The following is a 27,750-nucleotide window of genomic DNA, read 5'->3' as shown; positions in this document are numbered from 1 at the left end:
ATCACTCAACCACCAAGCTGACATAAAAACTTTTACTCATACCAGTACTCATAACGTTTTTAATATGTTACATTTTAACAAGTTACCTTTAAGCATGTTACATTTTAAAAGGTTACAATTTTACATGTTACATTTTTACATGTTACATTTTAATATGTTACATTTTAACACGTTACATTTAAGCATGTTACATTTTAAAATGTTACATTTTAACACGTTACATTTTAACATGTTACGAGTCATCTATTTTCTTGTAAACAAGGAAAGAAATAAACAAGATAAATATTTACAATATAAAAGTTTTTAGTCAATAAAGGTAGATGTCCATCGGAATTCGGAATCATTGCGACTCGTGAGTTGAGGAACTGAACGATGATGATGAATTAGAACAACTCCTTTTCAAGAGTAGCTCCGAAGAACGGGAGCTTGTCGATATACTGGGACTATTTCAGTGTCGACAAAGTGAAACTATTTCATTGTCGACAATATGGGATGTCGACAATTTGTGGTGTCGATCATTTGCGACGTCGGTTATTTGGGATGTTGGTTAAGTGGGAATATTCCAGTGTCGACAAACTGGGAATAATTCAGTTTCGATCAATTTCTACGGTTGTCGATATTATGGAACCCACCCTATATTATTATCTCTTAAAAATGGACAACCACAGAGAACGTTGTAGTCTCATGGGTAAAAAAACCCAGACTACCACATCGGCAATATGCCAATACGACAAAAATAGTCAGGCTGTCACCTCGACCTCAACGTTTTGGTTATGATGAAAACATCCAGTTGTTGTTGTTAAGGTTAATTAATTCCACTGTGAATACTTTTTATTTTTGTTTGTGATGTAATTATTGGTTTTATTTACATATAATGTTGGATTGAATGTATTCCTTGAACAAATATTTACTGTAGAATATTAGTAAGCTTCATGGATTACGATAGGTAAGCAACCTTCTACCTTTTACCTTCCTACTTCAGACATTTATAAATAGGCCTAGCCTAACTGAAAGACAGTGTAAGAACACCATTCATATTCTTTTAACTTTGGTAACACTATATCTCTAAATGAGTTGGTAAGATCTGAAGCGCATTAGCATAATTACAACAGTCTAAAACATTTATTTTGTTGGTTTGCCCAGGCCTGGGGCTTAAAGAGTGTTTCCAACAAAGTAGGACCTAGGCTAAGTGTTTAGCCTTCTTCTTTTTGCTTTGCTTGAACCTTATTTGGGTACAGTTTCTTAACTGGGCTATGCTAATATTTTTTAGTTAAGTTATATTAAGCCTAAGTTTAATTATAAAATGAAACTGTCATAACCTAACCTAACTTTCCAAACTTGACTTGTGTGAACCTAGGCCTAGCAATAACTCAGCAATAAGTAGTGCCTTATAAAATCTATTGCTGGCCGTTTTGCAGAAAAATACGGCCGAGTAACTTTAGGTTAGCCTATTACCAATAAATGTCACCTGATAGAGGACACATTAACGGACACAACAGTATCAATATCATGTAGGCCTACCTGGGGACTAAGTTTTGGGGGGTAAATGCAACAATAAGTAGTGCGCACGCCTTATAAAATCTATTGTTGGCCGTTTTTCGGAAAAATACAGCCGAGTATGTTACTACCGATAGTGCCACCTGATAGAGGATACATTAACGGAAACTACAGTATCAATCTCATGTACCTGGGGACTAAGTTAGGGGGGTAAATGCCACTTGGCTGTATTTTTTACAATCGATTTTATAAGGCGCGCACACTACTTATTGCTACATTTACCCCCCTAACGTAGTCTCCAGGTACATGATATTGATACTGTAGTGTCCGTTAATGTAGGTCTATCAGGTGGCACTATCGGTAGTAACCTACTCGGCTGTATTTTTCCGCAAAACGGCCAGCAATAGATTTTATAAGGCGTGCGCACTATTTATTTTTGCATTTACCCCCCCTAAGTTAGTCCTCAGGTTCATGATATTGATACTGTTGTGTCCGTTAATGTGTCCTCTATCAGGTGACATCATCGGTAATAATCTACTCGGCTGTATTTTTCTGCAAAACGGCCAGTAATAGATTTTATATGGCGCGCACACTACTTATAGCTAAGTTATTGCCAGGTTCACACCAATCCATATTTGCTGAGTGAAAAAATCAAATGAAGGTTTACTAAACGAATCATTAGTTTTAATCTATGCTAGTAGGCCTGTAGCCCAGTTAAGAAACTGTAGCCTACCTCCTTATTCCTTTCATCTTTCATTTCCTTCATCATCCTTTCATTTTGAACCCACTCAATGGTTCAGATAAGGTTGACTAAAGAGCAATACCGTAGTTTTAACTAGCCTATAGACCTACTTACTTACTTACTTGATACTTGTCTTCTTTATCTTTGACTGTGATTATGGATAGATAGCATCAAATTTAATAGTACCTACTTAAATTTAACATATAGCCTATTTACAATACATTAACTTAAATACTTAAGTTACTAAGGCTGTGGCGGAAATTTCATCCCGCGTGAGAGGTTCCTCCACCAACTCTTGCACACTATAGAGTGGCCTTTGCAAGAGAGAATTGCCCAGGGTCGATTTGAAAGCTTTCAGGTATAGGTGTCTGACTCTTTAGGGCAAGGTGTTGAAATTAAAGCAGAGTGCGGGTAGCTCTTTTGTGTTAGATGGCAGCGACGCATGTTCAAGTCATTAGCTCTACGTTTTCCGTGGTTGTAGTGGCTACTTCTGCTATTAAAGCTGGTCAGGGTCAAGAGAGCAGAAGATGTTGAGCGGCCAGTCCTAAAGCCATGCTGTTATTTTGAAGTCGTAGGCTACTTGCATTAATAATTAAATAAACTACTCTTATCTCCTTTTTTTATTGACTGAAAAATTATGTGTAAATAAACACAAAACACGGTTAAGTCAAATACTTTTGTTACTCCGGTCACAAAAACTATCTTGACCTTGCAGTAGTACCGTCCTCCCCTGCCATCCCTACAAGTTGTGTTGCTCGTTTACCCAAGCAATAAGATTTAAGATATTCTAGATTATAATACAAAAATAGCAGCTTTTTTGATAAATATAAATTTTGTGGGATGAATACAAATTAACTTAGTCACATCCTGTGGAAAAAAGCATAAGATATGGTTCCCATCGCCAAAATGGGAGCGGAAATGCCAAGATTTCTAGAAAGCGACGGTTACACCGAACTGCTCTCAAAGCAAGGTTGGTTAAAACAAACTAATATTTTACGATCAAGGGAGAATAATTTGATTATTTGTTATTTCGAGGTCGGTTGATAAGGGATCTACAGTAGCTGGATTTACAGTGCCTAATAAACAAATGAAAATTTTAAAACTGATCTGGTATTCCAAATATTTTTTTTCACAAAAAAACGGTTTCATAAATAAGTTGATTTTATGATTCTGGTACTTAAAAAAATTATTTTAAGTGCGTTACTGTGACGATCTTGGAAACTCCTTCCCCCTTTCTCACACCGCTAAGCTGAACCCCTTCCCCCTCCTTGAGCGTTGTGGACGGCCCCAAAGTTACATGGGGTATGCTTAGCTATTGAGAATAGGTGCGTCTAGGCTACGAGCGAAAATTATAAATGTCTGACTCTTATCTAATAGGCCTACACAGGTAGATAAATTTTGAGTCTGTTATTATTTTTGTACCCAGGAAATCATCTAAAAGTAAACACCAGAGCCAAAGAAGCAAACATTCTTCAAAATCCAGACATCAGAGATCTGATGACTCGAACAGTGATGATGAACGACATAAAAAAAAGAAAAGTTCCAAACAAGATGACAAGAACAGACATCGCTCGTCAAGTTCTTCCAAGAAACATAGCAAGTCAAAGAAAAGGTAAGGTAACTTAAATTTAATTTCTTAACTTATTGGTATGCTTGTTTAGGCCTAAATTTAACTTAACTTATTGTTAAATCAATGATTGCTTTTGCTTGTTAAAATACTTAGCATAACCAACCTCAGATGGGCGAGTCTAATGGCTTAGCCTAGTTTTCATTTCTATATTTTTTTTAAATTCATTAATACTCTAAATAACTTCTAAAAAACTACTCACTCAGCGTGTAAATAATTAAAGGTACCGTAGATACTTTCCTGTTAAAGGGAACATTCATTATCATCGATGATTTTTTTTGATATATCGATATTTTATTTTTTGATCCGATATAGGCCTATCAATCAGTATTGAAACATATCAGCTATCAACTATGATAACTTAAGAAAAAAAATATTGTTCAGTACCGGTATCAACAAACAATAGCCTAAAAACAATATTAGACCTATAGGCTATATTGAAATTAAACTGTTCTTTAAACTAACCTTGCATAACTAACCAAACTTGCTATACCATACCATTTCAAAATTCCGTTTGATATTCTCCACATGCCTTTTCTGTTATCAAAAGAAAATGCTTGATTGTAAAGGAATACAAAAACATTGATATATCGAGAGAGAAAATCATCGATAATAATGAATGTTCCCTTTAACAGGAAAGTAGGTACCCAATTAAATGGTCACGCCTATCCACATCCCATCTTCTAAAGGTTTAGAACAACAATAGGTTGTATGTAAAGAATAAAATGTAGATAGGCCCCACCTTGATTACTGTGTACATTTAATTTAAAACAAAACATTAGGCCTACATGGTAAACTTATGTTCTAAAATACACATACAAACTTTGCATGGGAAGGGCGGCATGCCACATGCATTTAACAGTACTCCTGAAGAGTGCAAGAAAGCACTGCAATAATGGCACAATTCTACTAGACACAGTTGGCAGAAATATCCACTTCCTCCTCTACTTCTATGTAAAAAAAAGCATTATGCGAATATATCCGTAAAGCCTGAAACACTAAAACTTTCATTTAGTCCATAAAAATTGATGTAGTGGATTTAGTCTATCCGTCCCATATCCATGAAGGTTAAGGTTAAGTTTCAATGGTTTTTTTTTTGCACTAAATAGCCTACAATTGCAATTTAAAAACGGAACTTCATGGATTTTCTTTTAAAAATTCTTTAGGCCTATCTCTATCTCAGTGTATGTTAAGTAGTATAACAAAATAATGCAAATCCATGCTAGAGAGTTATCAAAAAGCTGTTTTTTAGGCATTGGAATTTAAAAAATTAATTAATGTGTTTCAGAAGAAGCTCATCATCAAGTTCGTCCTCATCGTCAAGTTCATCCTCGTCTGAATCAAGCGGCTCAACTGAAGTAAAAATGCTACAGAGGCTAAAAGAAGAGAGGGAGAGACACATTTTAGAGAGGAAAAAGCAAAAAGAGCTCATGAAAGCTAACGAAACCCCAGAAGAAAAACGTATGCGCCGTCTGCGCAAGAAAGAGCTCAAAGAACATAATAAGAAAAAACGTATGGGGTGGGATAATGATTACATAAAATATACCAACTCTGACAACCCTTTTGGAGATGCAAAATTGACAGATACTTTTGTATGGGGAAAGAAACTTGAAAAAGAAGGGCTTAGAGGAGTGACTCAAGAACAACTTGAAGTTCTGAACCGACAGAAGCAAGAAGAGAACCGTAGGGAGTTGGAAAAGGTATTATACTTGTTAAATTTCTTTCACCATTGATTTGTTTAGGCCTAGACCAGCTATTAGTTTTAAGTATTGTATTTGTCTCACTTCAAGAATTAAGACAAGATATATGGAGTAGGCTATAGGAGGTGGCCAGATAGAGTGATGACTCACTGCATACCCAGTAGCAAATGCACATGTTGAGCAAGAGAGAGAAGCTAACAGCAGATTTCATACCAGAAACAAATAACAATAAACCATGTCTCATAAGGCAAGACCGCCACTGGGTATGCAGTGACATCATCATTTAGTCTGGCCCACCTCCTATACTCCATCCATCTTGAGCGTATATTGTTCATGTCATCACCAGAAAGATAGGAAATACCCCAAACGCAGCAAACCTGTAATTGTCTCAAAATTACACTGTGGGCGTTAGCCAGTAAAGAAATGTGTGTAATTTTTTGTTTGTATAGGTGAAGAAACGCAGGATGGAGCGAGAGCTAGAACGTCAGCAAAGGGAGGAAGAAATGTCCTTGATGCAACGTAGCAAAGAAGCAGCACAGTTCCAGGAGTGGCAACAACATGAAGATCAGTTCCATCTAGAACAAGCTCGACTACGTTCCAGAATACGGATACAGGACGGCAGAGGTAGGCCTATTTCAAAGTTGTTTTGATACCTAGATACTCACAGAGTTGTACGGTTATTTTTATTGAAGGCCTACTGTTAACCTGTAAATAGTCTCTTCATGTGTTTTCATACAATTTCTGTTTGTACGAGTAGGCTTGGTAAGCTATTTGTTACTTCAGCAGCGCCAGTTTTCTAAGGGCCTTCTAAAAGTAGCAGTTGTGTGAGAATGGAACAACACAGTATGGACAGTCTGTTGTCAAACACAAAAGATCACAGCAATCAAACTCCAACTAAATGCAGAGGACTCAACTTATCCATTGCACTTTTAAGCTAAATGTTTCGGAGTAATTTTCTGACCCCATACCTGTACCAAGTTGTCGGGAGTAATCTGTCTGTTAAAGGAAGCTAAAATATTTTGTTACTGAGAGAGTGAGAGATATTAGATTAATTAATACCATACACTTTTTCTGAACCTATGACATTATAGAGTCTCTTGCCAGCACGTTCTAAAATCCTGCTCCTACAAAAGAAAGTCCTGGGTATCAGTACCTCAGCTGATCATCTTTCCCACAGTAGACCTATTTTATAGCAAATAGGTATTTTGTCTGTGTATAGCCATAGTCCAGATCAAACTGAAGATCTCACGTTACACAAACGGGCTCGAAGTTCACTTTAACTGAATTAGACATTGACATCCCCCACCCCTTTTAGACTGTCAAAAACTCTTGCCTGTATCAGCGATTAAATTTTGATAGCCTACCATAAGAGATTAGACAGTTGGATATATCAAAGTTAAAATAAGAAATTCACAAAAAACATGTAGGCCCTAGGCCTATTTTTTCCCTATAGCCTACGATTATGAGGAAATGCAGTTTTATAAATAAGACGAAACCTGATGCAATAAATCTAGAATATCCTGTTATAAATGGAGACTTCAAATATCAAGTAAGTTAAGTGTTTCCCTTTCACTAAACAAACAATTGTTTTCAATGTTCTATGTTTGCTTGTTTTAGCCAAACCGATTGATCTACTAGCTAAATACATCAGTGCTGAAGAAGAGGTGGATGCGGTTGAAATGCATGAACCTTACACATATCTCAACGGACTGATGATAAAGGATCTAGAGGACCTTATTGAGGACATCAAGGTTTGTATTTCTCTATTTCCAGTAATTGTTAATGGTGTGGAGAAGAATGAAATGTTTAACTTATTTTATTATCTTAAAATAGAATAGCTTATTAAGAAAATTATCGGCCTATTGAATTCTGAATGGTAGTATTTACTTTTGATTTCATTTAGTTTGATATCTTATACCGAGACTGCTTATATGCACCTTTGGTGGCAAAGCCACTTAGGCACAGTATCACTTAGGCTATATGTCTTGTAGTCTCGCCTAAATAAAATTGTTGTTGAAAGTCCTCATTTAACAATTTAGGCTATCAATCGTAAATTATATGTTTGTTTTAACTTAACATTTATTGCTTAGCTTCAAACCACGAAGTAATTTTTTAACTGTTTAAAAAGTTCATACGTGTATAGCATATTCACAGTTTCAATTATTGACTTAATTTTTTTTAGGTTTACAAAGAACTAGAAAAAGGCAAAAATCTTGACTACTGGAATGATATTACTGTGATTGTTGAAGATGAGTTGCACAAGCTGCGGAAGCTAGAAAAACAGTCCGAGTATGAAGTGGGTAAGTGAACTGTATTTGCCGATCACGTGGCTTATAAAATACACTATATAGGTCTTTAAAGGTTATCCCATTGTACATGTTTTGTTTTCCTACCCTATTAGTTAAAAGTTTTGATCATAGGTATGAGCCAAGCCCTCAAAAACTATACATTAAAACAAATACATGAGCCAGTTTAAGGAAATTTTACTTGGATATTAAGAAAGAACAAAGTTGTTAGAATAATACTATGAACTAGACATCATCGGGATAATCAAAAGTCCATAGGTAATGTTGTATCCGCTAGTGGGTGGGGTGTCCAGAATAAATACTCGGGCGTGATGTTAATTGGGTTCATTTATTAAGCGGATAAGCAATAAAATACAAGTTATAATATCTTACTAATTCATGACTACGCTAATATCACAGAGAATCCCCATTATTAAAAGGGTAGAATTTAGAGAGAGGGCTACCTACTACTGAACCAAGGGTCGGGCAATGTAAATCTCCTATTAGCCTATCACCACATACCTGCTAATATCAGCGGGAGAATCATGACCAGCTAGTGGCCGCGCCTAGGCTGACTCTGACTGTAAGTTGGTGGTTCACAAGGACCGACCATATCTAACCTCAAGGTGGTGGGGGTTGTGACGCAAATGCTGGTTTCCAGAATTACCTCAAACCACATTTGGTACTGGATATAATGTTGCAAAATCTCAGAGTTAAAAACTACTTTTGGCTGAGCTCCCTGCTCCAGATATAAACGGAATCAAACTGTAAACTAATAAATTAACCCATGTGGATACACAACATTCGCCCCTTCTTTCTAAAAGTGAGACCACACTCAAGTGGTCTAACTTTTACCAACAATAAAGAATTTTGAAAGAACTATGTGTTTTGTTTATGTTAAATGATCCTTGGCCCTTACAATTATAGGAGATACTCTAAGGGGAATTCTCTGCTTGTCCAAGCATTAAAGCTACACCATAGCAATGTCAAAACAAATATCTAAAATATTCTATGGTTAAAGTATATTCATATTTGATACGAAATTACAGCAACAAAGTCACAACAGAGATACAGGCTTATCATTGACCGGCTTCCCGCAGCGATAACGCCTGCGGTGGCACACGCCGCCTCAGTGAAACAGTTGGACATCTACAACTGTATGCACAGTGAAATGATGAATCATAATTTTGATTTAAATTTAAAACTTATCAAATCCAATATGATCAAATGAAATCAATTAATACTTTGCTTGATTTCATAAGCGACTATCTCCGCTAAATATTCATAAGCGACTATCTCCGCTAAATATTACCTAAATATCCTAACATATACACAATAAACCACACGACAATGATAATGTTATTAATTATGTTATTAAAATTGGCAAATGATTAAGCAAAATGCAATATATTTTTTTAACATAAAACAATACGAATACCAGTTAACACACTATAACACGCTAATAAACTTTTCCATCTACAAAATGCATCTCTTCTCTTCCCCGCTTAACATAGCGCATCCTATCTGAACTACAATACACCCTGACTAATTAGCCAATACTCCATCTCTATTAAATCAAACTCCCAAAATAAACACAAAGAAATACAATACATCAATTTAAATCACAAAGTAAACACAAGACTATAATTGATTAATTCAACAACACAACCCATCAATGTTACCACAAATATTTTTATTTTATTTTATACTTTTACTATTTTTTTTAATTTATTTCTTTCTTTTTATATATATATATACCTTATACTTTTACACACACACACACACACCAAACAACTACCCTACTTATTACATCATATCATTATATCTTTGGTGAAACATTTCATATTTCCAAAATTTAACACCACTTTCTGCTTCTATACCCCGACAACCTTTATGCATATTTAAAATTGATTTTAACTATCTTTATGTATCAAAACTCATACAGCAGCCGTCACTGGCTACGTTGACTATGTTCACACCATCAGACACAATCAGGAATGTTGTGGGCAACTAGTTATCTGAAATATTTGCCTCAAGGACAAGTAAATAAGCAATCCTGGAGCTGGAGTTCTGTTATCTGTATTGGCGACAACAGCTGTTTGGCACAGACCACACTACTGGCCTTCAAAGATAACACTTCTGCATACCAGGTCCATTTAATGAATGACCAACAATGGCGAGGGGGTAAAAACCTCCACTCACCCCGCAGACTACAGCTGTCTCCGTAGTACTGTCACCATGTGTAAATGCTTACTTTTGCCCAATTGTGACAATCCCTTGACGTATCCACATTAATGTGTGACTAAACCAATTACCACGTGATTCCCGAATTGTGCCTAATGGCTGTTCACAAAATAAATAAACTACCAATTAACAACAAAGGGTATATCCACAGTTAATGGAACATCCTAACGTTATGCATTCACACTCCATAATCCATTCATACAGACATTTTGCCTATTTTAACACTTTTTTTTTTTTAAACACTATATATACTTCATTACACATTTAACATTCCACAAATTAATTCATAAACACCAACATATCTAAAATAGCACCCTCAAACTTAAATTCTAAATAATACAACCTTCGCTTAAACACTTGAGGAACATACAACCCGTTGCATAATACTGCTTACAACCTGAGGTAGACAAGGAAGACAAATAACCCTGATGACGGTATAAACATGACTAAAGGGACCGCTTGAGCCTCAATTGGCAGGGTGCGGTTACCCAAAACGAACAGGCAATCTTTTAGGGCCTGTCCGGTCACTGGGGTGGCTCTTAACGCCCCGAATGGCACGTGGCTATTACGTGACAATTTTGAATTTTGATTACAATGAATTTCAATAGGTTCGGAAAGACACATGCTTAGAGACCCGCCGTCATCATCAATTGACAATTAATGTCAACATCAATACATTTCTCATATCACCGCAGCGTTACTTCATATTTATTAACTGGGATTCGGTAAATGCTCATGCTATATGTACACTTAGCGAACCCGGTACGCGTACATACACACGTATGTACCGCACCCGCGTCAACACTAACGCGTTTAGCACTGATCTTGGTGCTTACCATTTTGCTGCGGCTACAACATAATACATTACTTAAATTCTACAATACCATAATGCACGCAAAATAACACAAATAATGCCCTTCACTCACTACACTTGCACTTTCACACGAATTCACTGATTTGGCGATACTTCTGGGGGCTACAAATTGGTTTCTTCTTGAGCTGAGGACTCCTCGCCAGGTGGACTTCTGCTGCTTGTGAACGGTTGAGGGTGGATGTGAGGTTGATTCCTGCGTGGCTGCTCCATCGGACCCCTGCACTTGGAATGATTGCTCTCCGGTACATGGTTGGAGTCGGGCTAGGCACCTCGCTGTCTACAGTTGATGATGGTGGTCCCGTCTGGGCTCCTTGACAGTGGCTGATCACCCAAAATAGCTGGACGACCTTTCCCAATGGCTTTCGACAGTAGCAGGTCAAACAAGCGATGACGCACAAAATGATTACTGTGCCAGCTTCCCACTTTCTTGAAATTTTCATGATTCTTGGATTTCGTAATAATGCATGTTCATAATTCATTCATTTTAGGAAATTCTTGAATTCTGATCGTTGTTTGCCTCACTTCATTTCTGCATTCAAAAGTCAATGTTATTGCTGTTGTTGTGCTGTACACCCACAGCCCTTGCGACGGCACTTGGTGAAACACAGTGTCCATTGGTCCGTGATGCACCCTCCTCTGACAGACTCCTGGGATCATTGTTCCCCGCTCGGCTAGCAGTTGAGCTTCACAGCTGGATTCTACACGTAGGTACACTGGGAATAGTGGTTGACACAGTGCCTGTTGTCCCTGGGTACATCGCTGGAGTTGTTCCTCGCTCAGAGTGGCATACCGCTGTCGATCTGGCGTAATAGCTAGATATGGGGACAGACTATGGAAACTTACATATGCCCTTAATTTCTGATCATATACAGGGAGGTTAAAGACTTTAAACAACTCAAAGGATCTATCTGGGAATTTTAACGAAACAATAAATATTACTCTAATCCCATCAACTCAATACTTCTGACTAATGAATACAACCCATTTTGTAAATTTACAGTATAATTTAATTAACTTATAACTCCACTGATTGTGCACGCATTGTAAATTTTATTTTCAAAAAATCTTACAAGCCCCATAATATATAAATGTGTAACCTTCAACCCGTACTGTAATGTTTTTACATAAATTACTTGTTCCTAACTAACATAAACTATCTCCTCTTGAATGATCGCCAATTTCCCAATTTTATCATTTAAATTATAAAATTCTTCCAAGTCTAAGGTTCTGAATACTTGACGCATACCTGTCCCTATAGAATCAAATATAGCCCTTTTTGGCCTTTTTCCCCTTATATTATCCCTATCATCCTCCCCATCTAACAAAAGTTGCCATTGGTCCGTTATCGCCCGTAAACGAATTTAAGTTACTCCCTCCTTCATTCTCAACCCATGTAGAAGTACCGCCTTATCATTTAAACAATTAGTGCAACACGTTGTTAAATTTTCTCATTCTCTCCTACATTTATACAATACACATTTCACACATTTACTCCTATATGTATTTATACAACCACAACAAAAATTTAATAATATCAGAACAACGTCGCATACCTACAAACAATAACGTCTCGCGTTTCAGCTAGGAAGTGCATCCAAGTTTCATTTGTTAAAATACAAAATTAATTTCTTTCATTTAATTCAATAACATCAATTTTACTCAAGGACTGGTTGCTGATTGATTTCTGGACTTGTGCCTAGTATTGTACAGATGAGTCGTTACTCTCGTATCTGGCACGTCATCTTTATTTTTTTGGACGGTGTCCAGTCAACATCCCTCGGATCATCAATCATAGTTAAATTACCAGTATCCTCCACACGGCTTGAGCTTTCTGAGCCTAATGACTCAGTCACAGAACATGGACTACCCCAACCTCGGAAAGTACTTTGGTCCGAGCTACTACTTGTGTTTGCCATATTCATATCGCCCATGTCATCTTCTATTTCTGGTACTTCCGGCGCCTCGGTTCACCGCTTCTCCGGGACGTGTGCCTGACCACTTCCGCCGTACTCCGGCCTAATTCCGACAATTCTTGGTTTTGCAAAAACCATGGCATCCGGCCGCAAATTTTGATCGATTCCGTCAATCACCGGACGTTCATCCGACTTATCACTTACCACAACCACATCGTCCTTATCGCTCAAATCATTACCAATAATTTCTTTAAATTTATCATATCCCAACACTATCTCATTTCGCAAAATTTCCCCGTTTATATTTAATTTATTTATACATAAATTCATTTTACGTTCTCCTAATTAAACTTCATAAACTAAATCTGATAACTTGGATAGAATGGTATGAGGCCCTGTCCAGTAGGCTACTTAACAAACTTCTGCCCTAGTGTATTTTTAATTTTCGGGTGAAAAATATATATATTGTATCTCCCACATTAAATTCTATCAATACTTATTTTTTTTTTATCATAATACAATTTACTCTTTTCCTTAAATACATTTATATTTACCTTAACTGATTTTAACGCTTAACTCACTGCATCTACTAAATTACCACATTCAAAAATTATTGGTTTTGTCGAGAGTGCATGTGCCAGTGTGTGCACTTAAACACTTTCCACTGCCTCTCACCCCAACTAAAATTGATATTATTATATGCCAACTCAATTAACGGTTTTGAAATTTCGCTAAAATTTTAAATAAATTTTCCATAATAATTTACCAACCCCAAGAAAACTACGTATTTGTTTAACATTTACTGGAATAAGATATGTGCAAACAACTTCAACTTTCCTTGGGTCTATCTTCACGCCTTCACCACTGATAATATGTCCGAGATAACTAACTTCCGACTTAAATCTGAAAATAGCCCGAATGTAGGCCAAGTGTAGTAAATAATTGGCAACCTGACAAGAAGTCAAGTATTGTTTAAATTAGTGGCAACGGATAGTTAAATTTTATAGTCAACTAATTAACCTTACGGTAGTCAATTGCAACACAATATAACTTATTATCCTCCTTTAAATCTTTATCTTTATCTATTTCTTTTTTAAACCATAATAAAATACTACCTTTTATTTAACTAGTACTGACCTCATAACCTTTCTATCCTCTGAGACTAAATGTTCTAATTTTAAATCACTTACACGATCAATATCAATTTTGCCGTCCATGACAAACATTTATCCAATTACTCAAAAACATCAGACAGAACTATAATTCGTTTTTCTCTTTTACTTCTCCCCATACATCACTATAAATAATATCTTTAAACTCTGTACATTTTTCCTGTTCATTTACTGAATGGTAGGCATTACTCACATTAGCTACACAACTATACTTAGGTTTCACTTCAAAAACGTCTATTTCACAACTATTTAACCCATTGTCAAATCATAACCCCTTCGGCCCTCGCGACCGGTACTTTACGAGACAAAATAACAATCAAATAATCAATCATAATCAATCAAATTTACTATACAACACTGGACGTACGACTTCCTATCACCTTTTTCAACCACTTAACTTACGGACCTTTTAACCACTTGACTTACGGACCTTACTACAACCACATTACTTCAATGGCTACAAATATCCTCATGAAACAACAACGTAGGTACCACGACCTCAATAACAACAATACTATCACCAGTATTACAACTTTAACCCACATACCTCATTTTACCGGCTTTACCCTAGCCAAAAACACTTATTACTCATATTTCTCATTTTACCGGCTTTACCCTAGCCAAAAACACAACTTCCGTACTCGCCCGGGCCACGATGTCTTCGACTAGGAAAACGTTCCATAACCTACGAACATACAGGTGCAATTTCACGTCTCTACCCCTAATTTCCGATCTCCCTCCGGTTCCAGAACTGAGTCGTCACCCAGCTCCTTCCCCCCTTGATTTCCCCCGGATTGGCCTATTTCCGGCAGATTTAGGTTTACAGATTTAGTCTTCTAGACGACAACAGACATCGAAAACTGAGTACATTTAACCGCCTCGACATCTCGAAGCGAGCCCTCCCACGGACTCATAATTTACCACGGCTTCGACCTCTCGACCCGTGTCCATCCCCAAGGATGCCTTCATAAGAAAACCCAGTAAGGTCCGCAACATAAAACCGCAACTCGTATAACTTACGTTGCACGATTACTTCCATATTCGCCTCCCCGAATATTTTTAATCGTTCACCTGTTATTCCCGCTGCTCTCATATCTGTCTTAACCAATTTCCCTTGGAAGACCCCTTTATGAATCAGCGAGATTTTTGCCCCAGAATCCACAAGAAATTTACACGCCCTACCATTCACTTCAATCCACATAGTTAAATCATTTCTACCATCTATTTTTACACTTGGGATTACTTCTGGTGCCACTTCCTTGCTGAATACGCTCAATCCAACAACCGGTTCTATTTCTCTGCTGGATGCGCGAAGTTTAATTACCAATTCCGAACCACTACCCTACAGTTCCTCTGCAGGTGTCCTAGCTCACCGTACCCACAACAAATTATCCTTGATACTTAACCAAACGATCTATATTTGCCGTCCCCAGGGATTTTCGTTATTAAATGGAACATAGCGTTGCATGTCCCGAACGCTTCTGCCACGCCCTCTGTAAGGGACACCTCGGCTTCGCGAGCTGCCTCCCAATGCCGCCACGTTTATATGACCTGATCAAATTACCCCGCGATCAATTCCGGCATATTGGCTACTATTAAGGACGTTCCAAAAATTTCTACTGGTAAATTTCCCATCCCCAATACAACAAAAACAAACTATCAATGTGGGTCCCACTTTTACATTTCAATTAACAATTACTATTACTTAATCACAATAAAATACCCACGTATCAAACAAAACAACAACTTAACATCAAAATAGTACCAAACCATTCCGATTAACCCCAAAAATCACTATGCCAATTAATATTCCCAAAAAAATATCCCTCTAACCAGGACCAAACTCTCACTGCAAATTCAATTCAATACAATCATAAAATGTATTTAGCAATAATATTACAAGGGTTATTAAATATTACCTAATTAATTTAAAACAACATTTGTCAAGTCAATTTGTTTAATTTACTCAATTACTAAAAACATTTTCCAATCAACAACGCAATTTTACAAATTACTTAAAACAACCATTTTATTTACTTAAAAAAAAGTATCAATAATATATATTTTATTTTTCCTTTAATTTCAAAACAAAATTAACTTCTTATAAAAAATTTACTCTGTCCCACTATGTTTAGCTATCCCCTGGAGCTGTGCCAAACGGCCTCTGATATTCCAACACCGAGGGCACGCTAATTTTAGTGAATTTATTGCCCAACATTAAGCCCACAATTTTAGATTCCGGCCCAACACTACCAATATAACACCAATAGCACCAAAATATCGCCAAGATCATCACCAGGCAAATTTTAAAAATCCCCTATCGTCGACATACATACTGACACATACATAACCCATCACTAACGTTCCCACAATAGAATGCTAGCATAATTAGTGCGTACCTGTACCGCACGAATACCCACACCCGGAGTGCCACTACAAACCCTTATAATCCCCGGTAACACGGCTCCAATATCCCTTACCTCATCTATCACTTCTACAGACATCAATCGAAATTTCCTAAAAAAATTATGCGTCAATCTCTCGCACAAAATATATGTCTTTGAATCAGACACATAGACAGATACTAATTCGGCTATTTTATTTTCAGTAAATAGGTGACCTAGGCAATCGTAGTAAAACTGGGTACGAAAGAGATCAAATTCCCTATCTTGAATCCCAGTCATTTTCGCCTCATAATTTACATACAACCACAAACTTTAATTACCTACTTAACAACCCCCTTCTATTTAAACCCAACAAAAAAATAAAAATCCATCCCTCCATATTAACTTAAATTCCTTAAACTATAATAACATACCCCTTGAAAAAGGACATTCCCCCAAAAGAATTAAACCCACTTAAAAAAAAGAACAATCCCCCTTTAAAAAAAAAGGACACTTCTGACACCAAATGTTGTATCCGCTAGTGGGTGGGGTGTCCAGAATAAATACTCGGGCGTGATGTTAATTGGGTTCATTTATTAAGCGGATAAGCAATAAAATACAAGTTATAATATCTTACTAATTCATGACTACGCTAATATCACAGAGAATCCCCATTATTAAAAGGGTAGAATTTAGAGAGAGGGCTACCTACTACTGAACCAAGGGTCGGGCAATGTAAATCTCCTATTAGCCTATCACCACATACCTGCTAATATCAGCGGGAGAATCATGACCAGCTAGTGGCCGCGCCTAGGCTGACTCTGACTGTAAGTTGGTGGTTCACAAGGACCGACCATATCTAACCTCAAGGTGGTGGGGGTTGTGACGCAAATGCTGGTTTCCAGAATTACCTCAAACCACATTTGGTACTGGATATAATGTTGCAAAATCTCAGAGTTAAAAACTACTTTTGGCTGAGCTCCCTGCTCCAGATATAAACGGAATCAAACTGTAAACTAATAAATTAACCCATGTGGATACACAACAGTACTCTAGTCCACGTTCACCAAACAAGCTGTAGTATCAGGAGGTATTCATTCTATTAACATAACTGGAAACATCATGTTCAATATCAGGCTGGGTGTGACTACTGTGTACATCACCCTCATGATGGTGCTAAAGTACATTTGACTTGAGGTTGCCGGTTCAAAAATCAGTACCTAGTTTTTTTTTTTTTTTTTTTTCGGAAACTAGGTCCAGCTGTCCTTAACCATTGGGTTTTTGATAAATGGTCCTAGCTAAATAAACAGCTGATCTTAGTCAGTAACAGAGTAACACAGATCATCTCACTCCATCCTACTCCTAGCTTAACATAATGCACCCAGGTGTGCGTTGCTATCTCTAGTAACAATAATGATCAATTCTGTAACAAGTTTTTTTAACTAGGTATTTTAATTGTTGTTTTGGATTTTCACTTTGGTATGGTTAAAACTACTAGAGTGGCAACAAAAAAAGTTAAAGGTTAAAGAGTGTTTTGCAGCATCAGATGTGTTTAGGACGGCTTCTGTTACTGAAATACATGGCTTGTAAAAGAGGGAGTGTTACAAAATGTCCAAATGTCACAACGTCCAATGATATAAGTCAGTGTCACGACATCCATCATAATAGAATTTTTAAGCTGTCTCACGACGTCCAAGATAAAGTATTTGACAGTTACAACGTCCAAATCTCTTCATGTCCAAAAGTACATTAACTGCAAGAAACATAGTCTTTCTACAAGCTTTGGATGTCATGGGATTGGTCGTCGTGCGATAGCGCACTATCTTTATACTCTCAAATACATAGCAGTAGCACCACGTCCAAAGCCGCTGCCAGTTGCAAGACATCCATTAGCTCAGCAGTGTCGCACAACGTTCAGAGTTTCTGCATATGGAGCTAGGATGGGTTAGTTAAGCATTCACTACAGTCGGTAAAACAGTATTCACAGCGTGTAGATGCTCTGGACATCGTGGGACAGTGCTGAGCTATCGGATGTTGTGCAATTGGCAGCGTCTTTGGACGTGGTGCAACTACTATTTTTTTAGAGTGTCAAGTGCACTGTTTCACGATGACCGATCTCATGACGTCCAGAGCTTGTAGAAGGACTATGATTATTGCAGTGTACAGTAACTGTAACAGTAATTTTGGACATAATGAGATTTGGACACTGTGCAACAGTCAAATATTGTATATTGGACGTCGAGAGACAGCTCAAGAATTGTATTTTGGACGTCGTGCAATGCATCCGTAAAAGCTCCTTATTGCTCAGTGAAAATGGGATGGAGTATAGTTGGGTATAGTTAGGAATTTGAACTCTGGGAAAATTTACAATGTTTTGAAACATAGCCTCCTCTAATATACGTACGTAGTGTTTGTGTGTGGTAACGTCACCGTAGCTGGCCTATTGCCATGGCAATAACAGTAAAAACAAAAGTGTAAACACAAACATTGAAGACGCTCCATTATGCATTGGTGCAACAGCTGCTTTAGTAGGCCGGGACTGCAATGCTGCAGACCTTGTATTAGAGGAGGCCATGTTAAAATACCCAATATGTTGATGTTATATAAACCGTCATGGTTTCCAATAGCTTGGCCATGCCGAAGTAAGTTCTTATAATCCACAATTTATTTGATTTTTTTATAGGTTGACAAATTCATAATCACTGCATTATAAAATGTTCTCTTTATCTTCAGCTGTAGGGCGGAGGGAAGGTATTCACCAGGCGGTGGCACAAGACGTAGCCTCAGTGTTTAAGGGAAAGACGGCTTCACAGCTGGAAAAACTGCAGATTCAGATCGAGAGCAAAATCTCTGCCAAAACTCAAGGCGTCGACATAAGTTACTGGGAGTCACTGTTGTCCCAACTCAAAGGTATTTGCTCTTTTAATTGTACTTAAGTTGCCATGGTTACTAATCACCCAATCACAGGCTACTTAAGATGCAAAGGTTGCCCAATCACAAACTGTTGTGACAGGAAGCACAGCAGACAGATGTGTAAGTAGCAGACAATTGTCATTACAAGCAGATATCTTGACTTTGAAGATATCAATATTCTTTGTCTTGCTTAAATTAAATTTTTGCCAAATGAACTGTAATGTTTTAAAAGCAATAACACGGGAGCCTACTGCAAATAAATAATTGGCCGAATAGTTTAATATACAATGAATTCCAACACATTACTCTAAAGATACATAGTTTCTCTGAATTTTCTTGGTCAATGAGGAACCTAATTTGAGAGGTATCTATTGAACACGGTTAACTTGCCGAGTTAGTAATTTTATACTGGCTGGCATTGATATTGTGACTGTTTGCACTTTGCAGCCCACATGGCTAGAGCTAGACTGAGAGACAGACATCAAGACAACCTCCGCCGCAAGTTGGAGGTGCTGAAGGCTCAGCAGGGGATGGAGGGCGAAGGGGAAGTGGAGGAAGAGAAGGGGGAAAGGGAGGAGGGAGCAGAGGAACCAGTCCCATCTACATCTCAGGAGGGGAAAGCAGAAAGCGAGGGTGAAGAAGAGTAAGTAAATCCTTTTAACTTCATTTCTACACGGTGTTCAAAAAAGGTGGGACATAATTTACATACTGATTCCTTGGGTCAAAATAAAGAGAAAATCAAGAAAAACATTTTTCCCAAAATCTCTTTGTTAACCAGATATCCGCCATTTTGTATTTTTTACATTAATATTTTTATCTTTGAATTTTTTCGACCGATCTTTATGAAACTTGGTATGTATGTTAAGGTAGGAAAGACCCATCTTAGAAAAAAAAATATCTTGATTAAACCTAAAATTTCAAAATGGTGGTCATTTTAATTGTTTAAACTCAAATTACTCAAAAATGGCTGATTTTATGAAACAATGTCAACAACACTTTTATTTAGGATTTTTAATTTTCTATCAAACGATGCCAAGATCAAAAAGATCGAATAAGAAATAGCTGAAATATTACGATTTTTAGTTGTAAAATGATTGGTTAAATAAATTCAAAGATAAAAATGTTAATTAACAAATACAAAATAGCGGATATCTGATTAACAAAGCGATTTTAGAAAAAATTGTATTCTTGATTTTCTCTTTATTTTGACCCAAGGAATCAGTGCGTAAATTATGTCCCCACCTTTTTTGAACACCCTGTATATTCCACTGCTGTCATTGATACTCGTCCATTCACAATTTATTACTAAGATGTAAGGATTACAGTAGTAAGGAGATATGCAGGTGTTAAGAGTTGATGATCTTTCATCTCAAGAACTTTATGCTTAATCAGAAAGTGCAGATGCCTAACACTAATGAAAAAGCTATCTTCATAGTATAACTAAATGTTTATCTCTTTTCAACAAATTTCTACTTGACTCTAGTATATTATTTCTTATTCTCCTCTGGCACAACTACAGTGAAGAAAAAGATTAATACTGTACAGTTTGAAAAATCTGGAAAATATAGGCTATTTTGTACCAACAACGACGAATGTAACGACAAATTGCCCTTAAATTTAATATACAGTATTTGTCCATAAATTGTTTATCAAGAATGTAGTAGACTGTAGACACCCTGCAACTCTTTGAAAATCATCTGTATATTAACAATTATTGGTTTTTCTTTTCCGAGCCGGCTCAAATCTTCCACCCGACCGATTTTCATCATTTTGATCTTAAATTAAACGTATGCACACACAGATTTGCCATCAAGCATCGTCATTCAACTCTGAAAATCATATTTATTACTTTGTTTTGTTTCAGTTGGTAATTATTTATTTCATTTTATTTTGTGTGCATGATGATAACTTTTAAGTTCATTGCATAGTCAATGGTTCATTCTTATGTTTTACTATGTGTTGCAGGATTGACGAGGAGCAGGTAGCCAACACCATGTTGACTGAGAGTTTTGCAGACTATGACTCGGGCCAGTACAGTCCACAGTATGTCAGTGCTACTCAGCTGGAGCCCGGCACTATAGTGACCAGTGAGGAAGATGATGCTAGGAGGATAGCATTTGCCAGGTTGCAAGTGCAGGGTACTGGCCGGCCTGCACAGGTACACACTTTTTTTTATTCTTTTTCTAATATGTGTTCAAAAACACCATTAACACCTTAATAATGTTTGTTTTTTATTTATTTATTTTTTTTTTTTTTGGGGGGGGGGGAATTTTTTGCAAGGGATCAGTGCAAACTCTTTTAGTGGTCGTTTTGTTACCAATATAAATCTTTTTTATTATTATTTTAATTGATAGGCCAGACATTTTCATTAAATACTATACAAAGTAGGCTGAACCACTAGAACTGACATTTTCCATCGATTCTCTTTTTATGCTGAAAATCAGTAAAAACAACTGACCTAAAAAAACGACCCATCCCAGCTTAAATTAAACTACCCTTTAATTTTTACCAGTGTGTTTTCCTTTAATATAAATTTTTCTTTGTCCAACATTTTTTCCTCTTTCACTGATGGTCACTTATGATATTACAGACAAGGACGTCGCTGGAAGAGGAAGTTCTGCGTAGAGAGGCTCGGAAGGGGATGACCAATGATGAGGCAGAGTTCTCCGTTGAGTCCGCTCTGGACAGTCAGGTGTATCTGTGGTCTGACAAGTATAGGCCTCGCAAGCCCAGATACTTCAACAGGTGTGTGTAAAACTTTGTTTAAAGTGTTGGTATTTACAAATTATTATACGCTCAACAACTGTACTCACAATATTAAGCTTAGAATGTTTTGTGAGAGGTGTGTGAGCGGCTTGATTTTCCAGTTGAGCCAAGCCTAGCCTACAAGGTTGAGAGATCGATTGGTTAGTCAGGAAATCAAGCTTAAGGTGAGCTTTGCACAATCACCATAGCAGAATGATTTGCAAAGATCACTCAATCAATAACTTCACGCTGTCACCGCAATCTCGTATAATGGCAATAAGGTTTCCGTGATTGCTGGAGATGATGACAATGTCTCCACGACCAGAGGAAATGTCAACATTCTAAGAACGCGTGGAAACAGGGTTCCTACTCTACTATTTCGAAACCTTTTAATCTATTAATAGGCAACTCTTATTTTCCAATTTTGTTCTTATTCTCTTGTTTTTCCTTAGACAATTGTGAGTGTTACCCCACTGAACAATTGACTAAACTGAAGACAACGTATAATTTGTCGCGATCGAGGAAAACTATGATGATATCTTCTCAACTGTGTTCAAGATTTACCCGCAATTGCAAAATACGAAGGTGTCTCCATTGCCACAGGAGATACTTAAGATTTTGCCACGATCGCAGAAGACTATGATACCTTTTCTGTGACCGCTGCAGATTTGCAGAATGTTGCCATAATCGCAAAAAACTATGACTTCATGCAAAATTATGAATTCATGACTTGCAGGAGGTGTTCAGAATTTGGCCACGGTTGAGGAAAACTTTGATTATGTCTACACAACCATGAGATATGTTCACAATTTAGCTGCAATCACGGAAGACCATGATGATATTTCCATAATCGCAGAAGATATTCAAGATTTTGGCGTGATTGCAGAAGAGATAATGTTTACAAGACTGCGGAGGGATAAACAGATTTTTTCACAGTTGCAACAATATTTAATTATCACGATATTAAATTGATATATGAACTTTAAACCTAATTTATGATAACTAACATTACATTTTGAAATGAATATTAGTGACGGATTAATGCATTAATTGGCATATCAAAATTCATCATAGAAAACAGTTCAGCTCGACTAAAAATCTCAGGCTCGCACATCTCTAATTTACACATACTGTTTATTATTTTCATAAATAATTACGAAGTTTTTAATTGAAACGTCTTTTTGTTGGCATTTTGATGATCTCAGTGTTCTTTAATATTTCCAAAGATGTGACAATTTTTACTATGTGTATCTTTATACCTAGCTCTGGTAATGAAAGTAATTTCCCAAAAACCTTGAGCAACCAATTTGTAATTGAGCAAGAATACCATTTCATGCTATCTATTTTTAAAGGAACCTGATGATGACCAGTGTGAACAGTCAAAACTGATCACCATTGTGATATATTTAATGTGTATTATTTATCGTCTTGTTTATGTTTACAGTATGGTTGTAGCCGTGAGTGTTTGACAAGGTATTTGCCTGTATTCGTATTGTATAATGAAGAGGAAGACTGTTAGTAGTGTATGGTGATTAATTTGAAAATCACAATTCCAGGGTTCACACAGGATTTGAGTGGAACAAATACAACCAAACTCACTATGACATGGACAACCCTCCGCCCAAGATTGTGCAAGGGTACAAGTTCAACATCTTTTACCCTGACCTCATCGACAAGAATGCCACGCCCGAGTACTTCTTGGTGAGTAACTTCATCATATTCAAACATGAAAGCTTTAGGACTGGAATGACAGAATTGAACTAATTTACAGTGCAACTTGAATTGTGCAAGTAAATAAATAAATTCAACCTGAATAATAAAGTTAATTTCAATTGTTGGTAATTTTCCTTGCGTATTTTAATATGTGCTAATTGTGTCCATCATTAGGCGAGTATATTGTTTGGTTTCGTTTCGTTTGTAATGTAATGTCAAAACACGCATCATGAAATTTTGTTTAAGACTACTATTTGTTTATTTTAAATCACTTTTCCTGAAAAATCTTATCCATACGGATTTTTGACTAGGTATTAGGATTGAGTACAGTCTCACCCAAAATAATCCAGATAATTGGAGCTTTGATGAATTTTAAGTTGTGATTCGATTTGATTAGTACTTGATTGATTCAGGGTTGTTCAAGGAAAGGCTCTAATCAATGCATCAAGGGATAAGAGATAGCTGTGTAGATAAGATTGGTTGGTCAGGTTGGCCAGAGAACTCACAATAATACATCCCCTGGTGGACTTACCCAAAAAGACAATATTTCACAATAGTTCCCATGGGTCTTCATTTTGTGTTTTCTGTGTGTACTATGTCCTGCCTATTTATTATAGTACAGTGTAGTCCTGATGATCCAAACTTCGGTAATCCAAAAGTCCGCTTAATCCCAAAAAAAATTTTATAATTAACTTTAAAATTTAAAAAAAATTTAAATTTAAATTTTTAAATATTTTTTATTAAATTTTTTTTTAAACCAGTACATGCTGTCACTTATCGGGGGAAGTTGAAACTACTAGCGTGACGACATAATGCAGTTTATTGTAGACACAAAAAGTGATGACCCAGTACGTGCTGTCACCCATTGGGAAAAGCCGAAACTGTGTATAACGACAGTTAGCTGTACCTCGTCGAAGTATTCTGTAGTGGCCGGGCGAGATAAACTTGTTGTATTCGAGTATTTTACTAAATACTTCAAAATTTTTTTAGTAAACATGTTTCATTATTGTCCCCTCAAGGGTCCCCAAAGGGTTCCAATCCCGCCAAATCACCAATGGATTTTATTTAAGTGATAATGCTGCAACCCCTAGGTCTAGCCTAAAGTACTGTGAAAAACAATCCCGTGCTTGTGCTTAGGGTCCTAGGACAAATAAATTTTAATTTTAAAATAATAAAAAAATTAAAAACCAAAAAAGACTTTTAATCCGAAATATTCGGTAATCCAAAATGGGTCCAGTCCCAACCATTTCGGACTCTACTGTAATATTATTAGCTTAACCCTGCGAGTGTCCCTTGTTTTGGCCTTAATGTCTGCCTATTTTTTGCTCATTTGCAAGGTTTTATTAAAACGGATCTGAGAAGCTTGAAAACAATGTTAATTATACTGTTCTATATACCATTTTGTTTGGAAAATCATGGGCTTCAATATTATACATAAAACATAAGGAACATTTGTTTCAAAAAAAATTTTTAGGTAAAAAAAAATATTTTTGAAAATTTTCTAAAAAAATAAGTTCACACTCAATGAAGTTGTATAAATTATAGGCCTATAAATATTTGAAAATAGCCTCTTTGTTCTAAATTTTATGATGATTACAAATATAAAATAATATAAGGAAGTAGATTTGCAAATAAATAAGTTATGGGCAAAAAACAGATTTCAGTACATAGCGTTTAGCTAAGAATGCATAGCCTAACCATAGCTAGGAATCTGGCTGATAATTTACATCAATATCACTACCTACTTCTTCAGGATCATCAACCAGCCCTTCAAAATCACTTAAATCTTCTTATAATGCACCACGTATATCGTATATCACTACTTTTGATTTTTAACACTAAAACAATGATAAACGTAATAAAACACATCAGTCATCGGTCCGAGGTTAACCAAGCTGTTTACAAATACGCACGTCAGCTGTCTGCTACAATATTTTCGGAACTAAAATGAAAAGCGCTTAGAGACAGACCTTCGGAGAAAGCTCTGAATCTGTCAAATAAAACGATACCTAACTCGATCCAGTTCAATCCGATTTTGTCAGTCATAGAGCCTTCGCCGTAAACAGTGTTTGTGAGTCGATGCGTCGACACAAAACACTACACAAAGTGTGTTATGTGTCGATGCAGCGACAAATAACACTCGGAGGGTTAACTAGATTTTTTTTTCAGTTTCTAAACTTATAACATTGGTTTCAGACCCCATGTCCAGAGAACCACGACTTTGCCATTTTACGATTCCACGCTGGGCCACCTTACGAAGACATTGCATTCAAGATTGTGAACAGAGAGTGGGAATACTCTTACAAAAGAGGATTCAGATGTCAATTTCACAACAACATTTTTCAATTGTGGTTCCACTTCAAGCGTTATAGATATCGTAGATAAATTTGTATGTGTAAGATACTAACTTTATGTAAATATATTTTTATATTTATTATCTTTGTTATTCAATGATTACAGATCCCAAGTTGGTTGTTGTCAACTTTTGCTTGTTTTTGGTGAAATAACATATGACACAACAGATGAATTCATTTTAATAATTGAAAGTGACTTCTTCATAATCATTTAATGTTAATGACTAAGCTCAAGTATTTTATTTATTACAAGTTCAATAATTTAATTTTATCAATGATAGCCCTTCAATTGTTATAAATATCTATTTTCATCAGTAAAAAAGGTTAAAAAACTGCCCTTTAATCGTTTAAATTTTGATTCAAATCTTTTCAATTAAAATAGTATATTTCATCATATTTCAACATTATGTAAATATTTTTGAGTATTGAGATATGATTTTGGCCCAAGAGGTTACAATTAAGGGAGATTACATGGACTATTTACAAGCAAATATATTTGAAAAATTCAAAAATTCATTAAAGGATACGTAGAAATGTGTGATTTTTACTTAAACTTATGCAAAAAAATTTCAGGGGGCCGGAGAACCCCCTGGTAATTCCGGCTCCACTGTCGCCCAGTGGAAATCCCTTAATAATTCTATGGTACAAGTTGGCTCCCAAAGTGACACATCTTGGTTGCAGCTGTACTACTATAAACAAACAGCTGTTCATGGAATGATGGAATGTTGATGTTATTCATTGAGCCATATGTTGAGCAAGTACAAATAAAGATGTAGGTATTGAATTCAATTTGCTGAGGTACGGGTATTCAATTAAGACTGACTAACTATCAATACTTCAAACACTTTTGAACTATCAATTGCAATAAGGAATATTTTTTAGATATTATTTATTTCAAACGTTAATTTTCAAGCAACAAGTGAATTCAATGACATTTATATAATGTTTTAATTTTAACTTTAAATGGACTTAACTCCATGTGAGTGAGAATACATTGGGAAAACAAAAAGACCTTTGAAAATAAAATACACATCAGTGAATATAAAATAAACACTAAATTACCAATAATGGGGAAATAGTAAATTCTAAACTTGCAAAACATGCTCGCTACAATAATCATAAATTCTACTGGGATCAGGCAAAAATATTACTCAATAAAGAACACTACACTCATTACAAAAGAACGTTTGTAGAAGGGGCGTTAAAAAGATAAGGGGTGTTAATTAAACTACATAATACTATCATTCAATAAACCAAAGCAGTATTAAAGTCAAGCCACAATGAGTAGGCCTAATATCAGTAAGAAAAGGAAAAATCATTTCATTTCAAAGAAACTACAATGTTTAATCTATGCTACAATACAACCCCCACCCCCTTGTCTTAACCTGTTAGTGACTCTTGCACCAGTGGAGGAAAAAAGAGGAAATAGCCGTCTGCTAGGTGAACTCACAGGTCTTCCAGAACGACGCATTTTCTGCACCTGTCCTGTACCGGTACACCAGTTAGTGCTGGCTGTCAGCTATCCCATAGGTATTGATTGTAACATGTTTGTGCTCGGAGGTTACATGCACATTCAAGCCATAGTCA

The 27,750-nt window shown here is 36.4% G+C and overlaps 1 protein-coding gene across 1 annotated transcript; it reads left to right on the top strand.

Moving 5' to 3' along the window:
- Nucleotides 1–761: 761 nt before the first annotated feature.
- LOC128997029 (splicing factor Cactin-like) lies at nt 762–26,246 on the top strand. Its single transcript, XM_054422608.1, has 12 exons — nt 762–946; nt 3,666–3,851; nt 5,155–5,566; nt 6,016–6,190; nt 7,184–7,317; nt 7,749–7,866; nt 19,172–19,348; nt 19,799–19,994; nt 21,317–21,509; nt 21,942–22,096; nt 23,653–23,797; nt 26,006–26,246. The coding sequence occupies exons 1-12, from the start codon at nt 933–935 to the stop codon at nt 26,192–26,194; spliced, it is 2,094 nt and encodes a 697-aa protein (XP_054278583.1). The 5' UTR covers nt 762–932; the 3' UTR covers nt 26,195–26,246.
- The last annotated feature ends 1,504 nt before the right edge of the window (nt 26,247–27,750 follow it).

This window comes from Macrosteles quadrilineatus, unplaced genomic scaffold (genome assembly GCF_028750875.1).
Source record: "Macrosteles quadrilineatus isolate MER2022 unplaced genomic scaffold, UCM_ALF_1.0 Scaffold_6__1_contigs__length_79288215, whole genome shotgun sequence".
Lineage (NCBI taxonomy): Eukaryota > Metazoa > Arthropoda > Insecta > Hemiptera > Cicadellidae > Macrosteles > Macrosteles quadrilineatus.
This window is presented reverse-complemented; position numbering and strand designations above follow the sequence as displayed.

Bases quoted from the DNA above. Each gene is read 5' to 3' on its own strand.
- LOC128997029 (XM_054422608.1), top strand. The intron at 6,191-7,183 runs GTAGGCCTATTT...TGCTTGTTTTAG, and splicing joins ACGGATACAGGACGGCAGAG to CCAAACCGATTGATCTACTA. The intron at 19,995-21,316 runs GTAAGTAAATCC...TATGTGTTGCAG, and splicing joins GAAAGCGAGGGTGAAGAAGA to GATTGACGAGGAGCAGGTAG.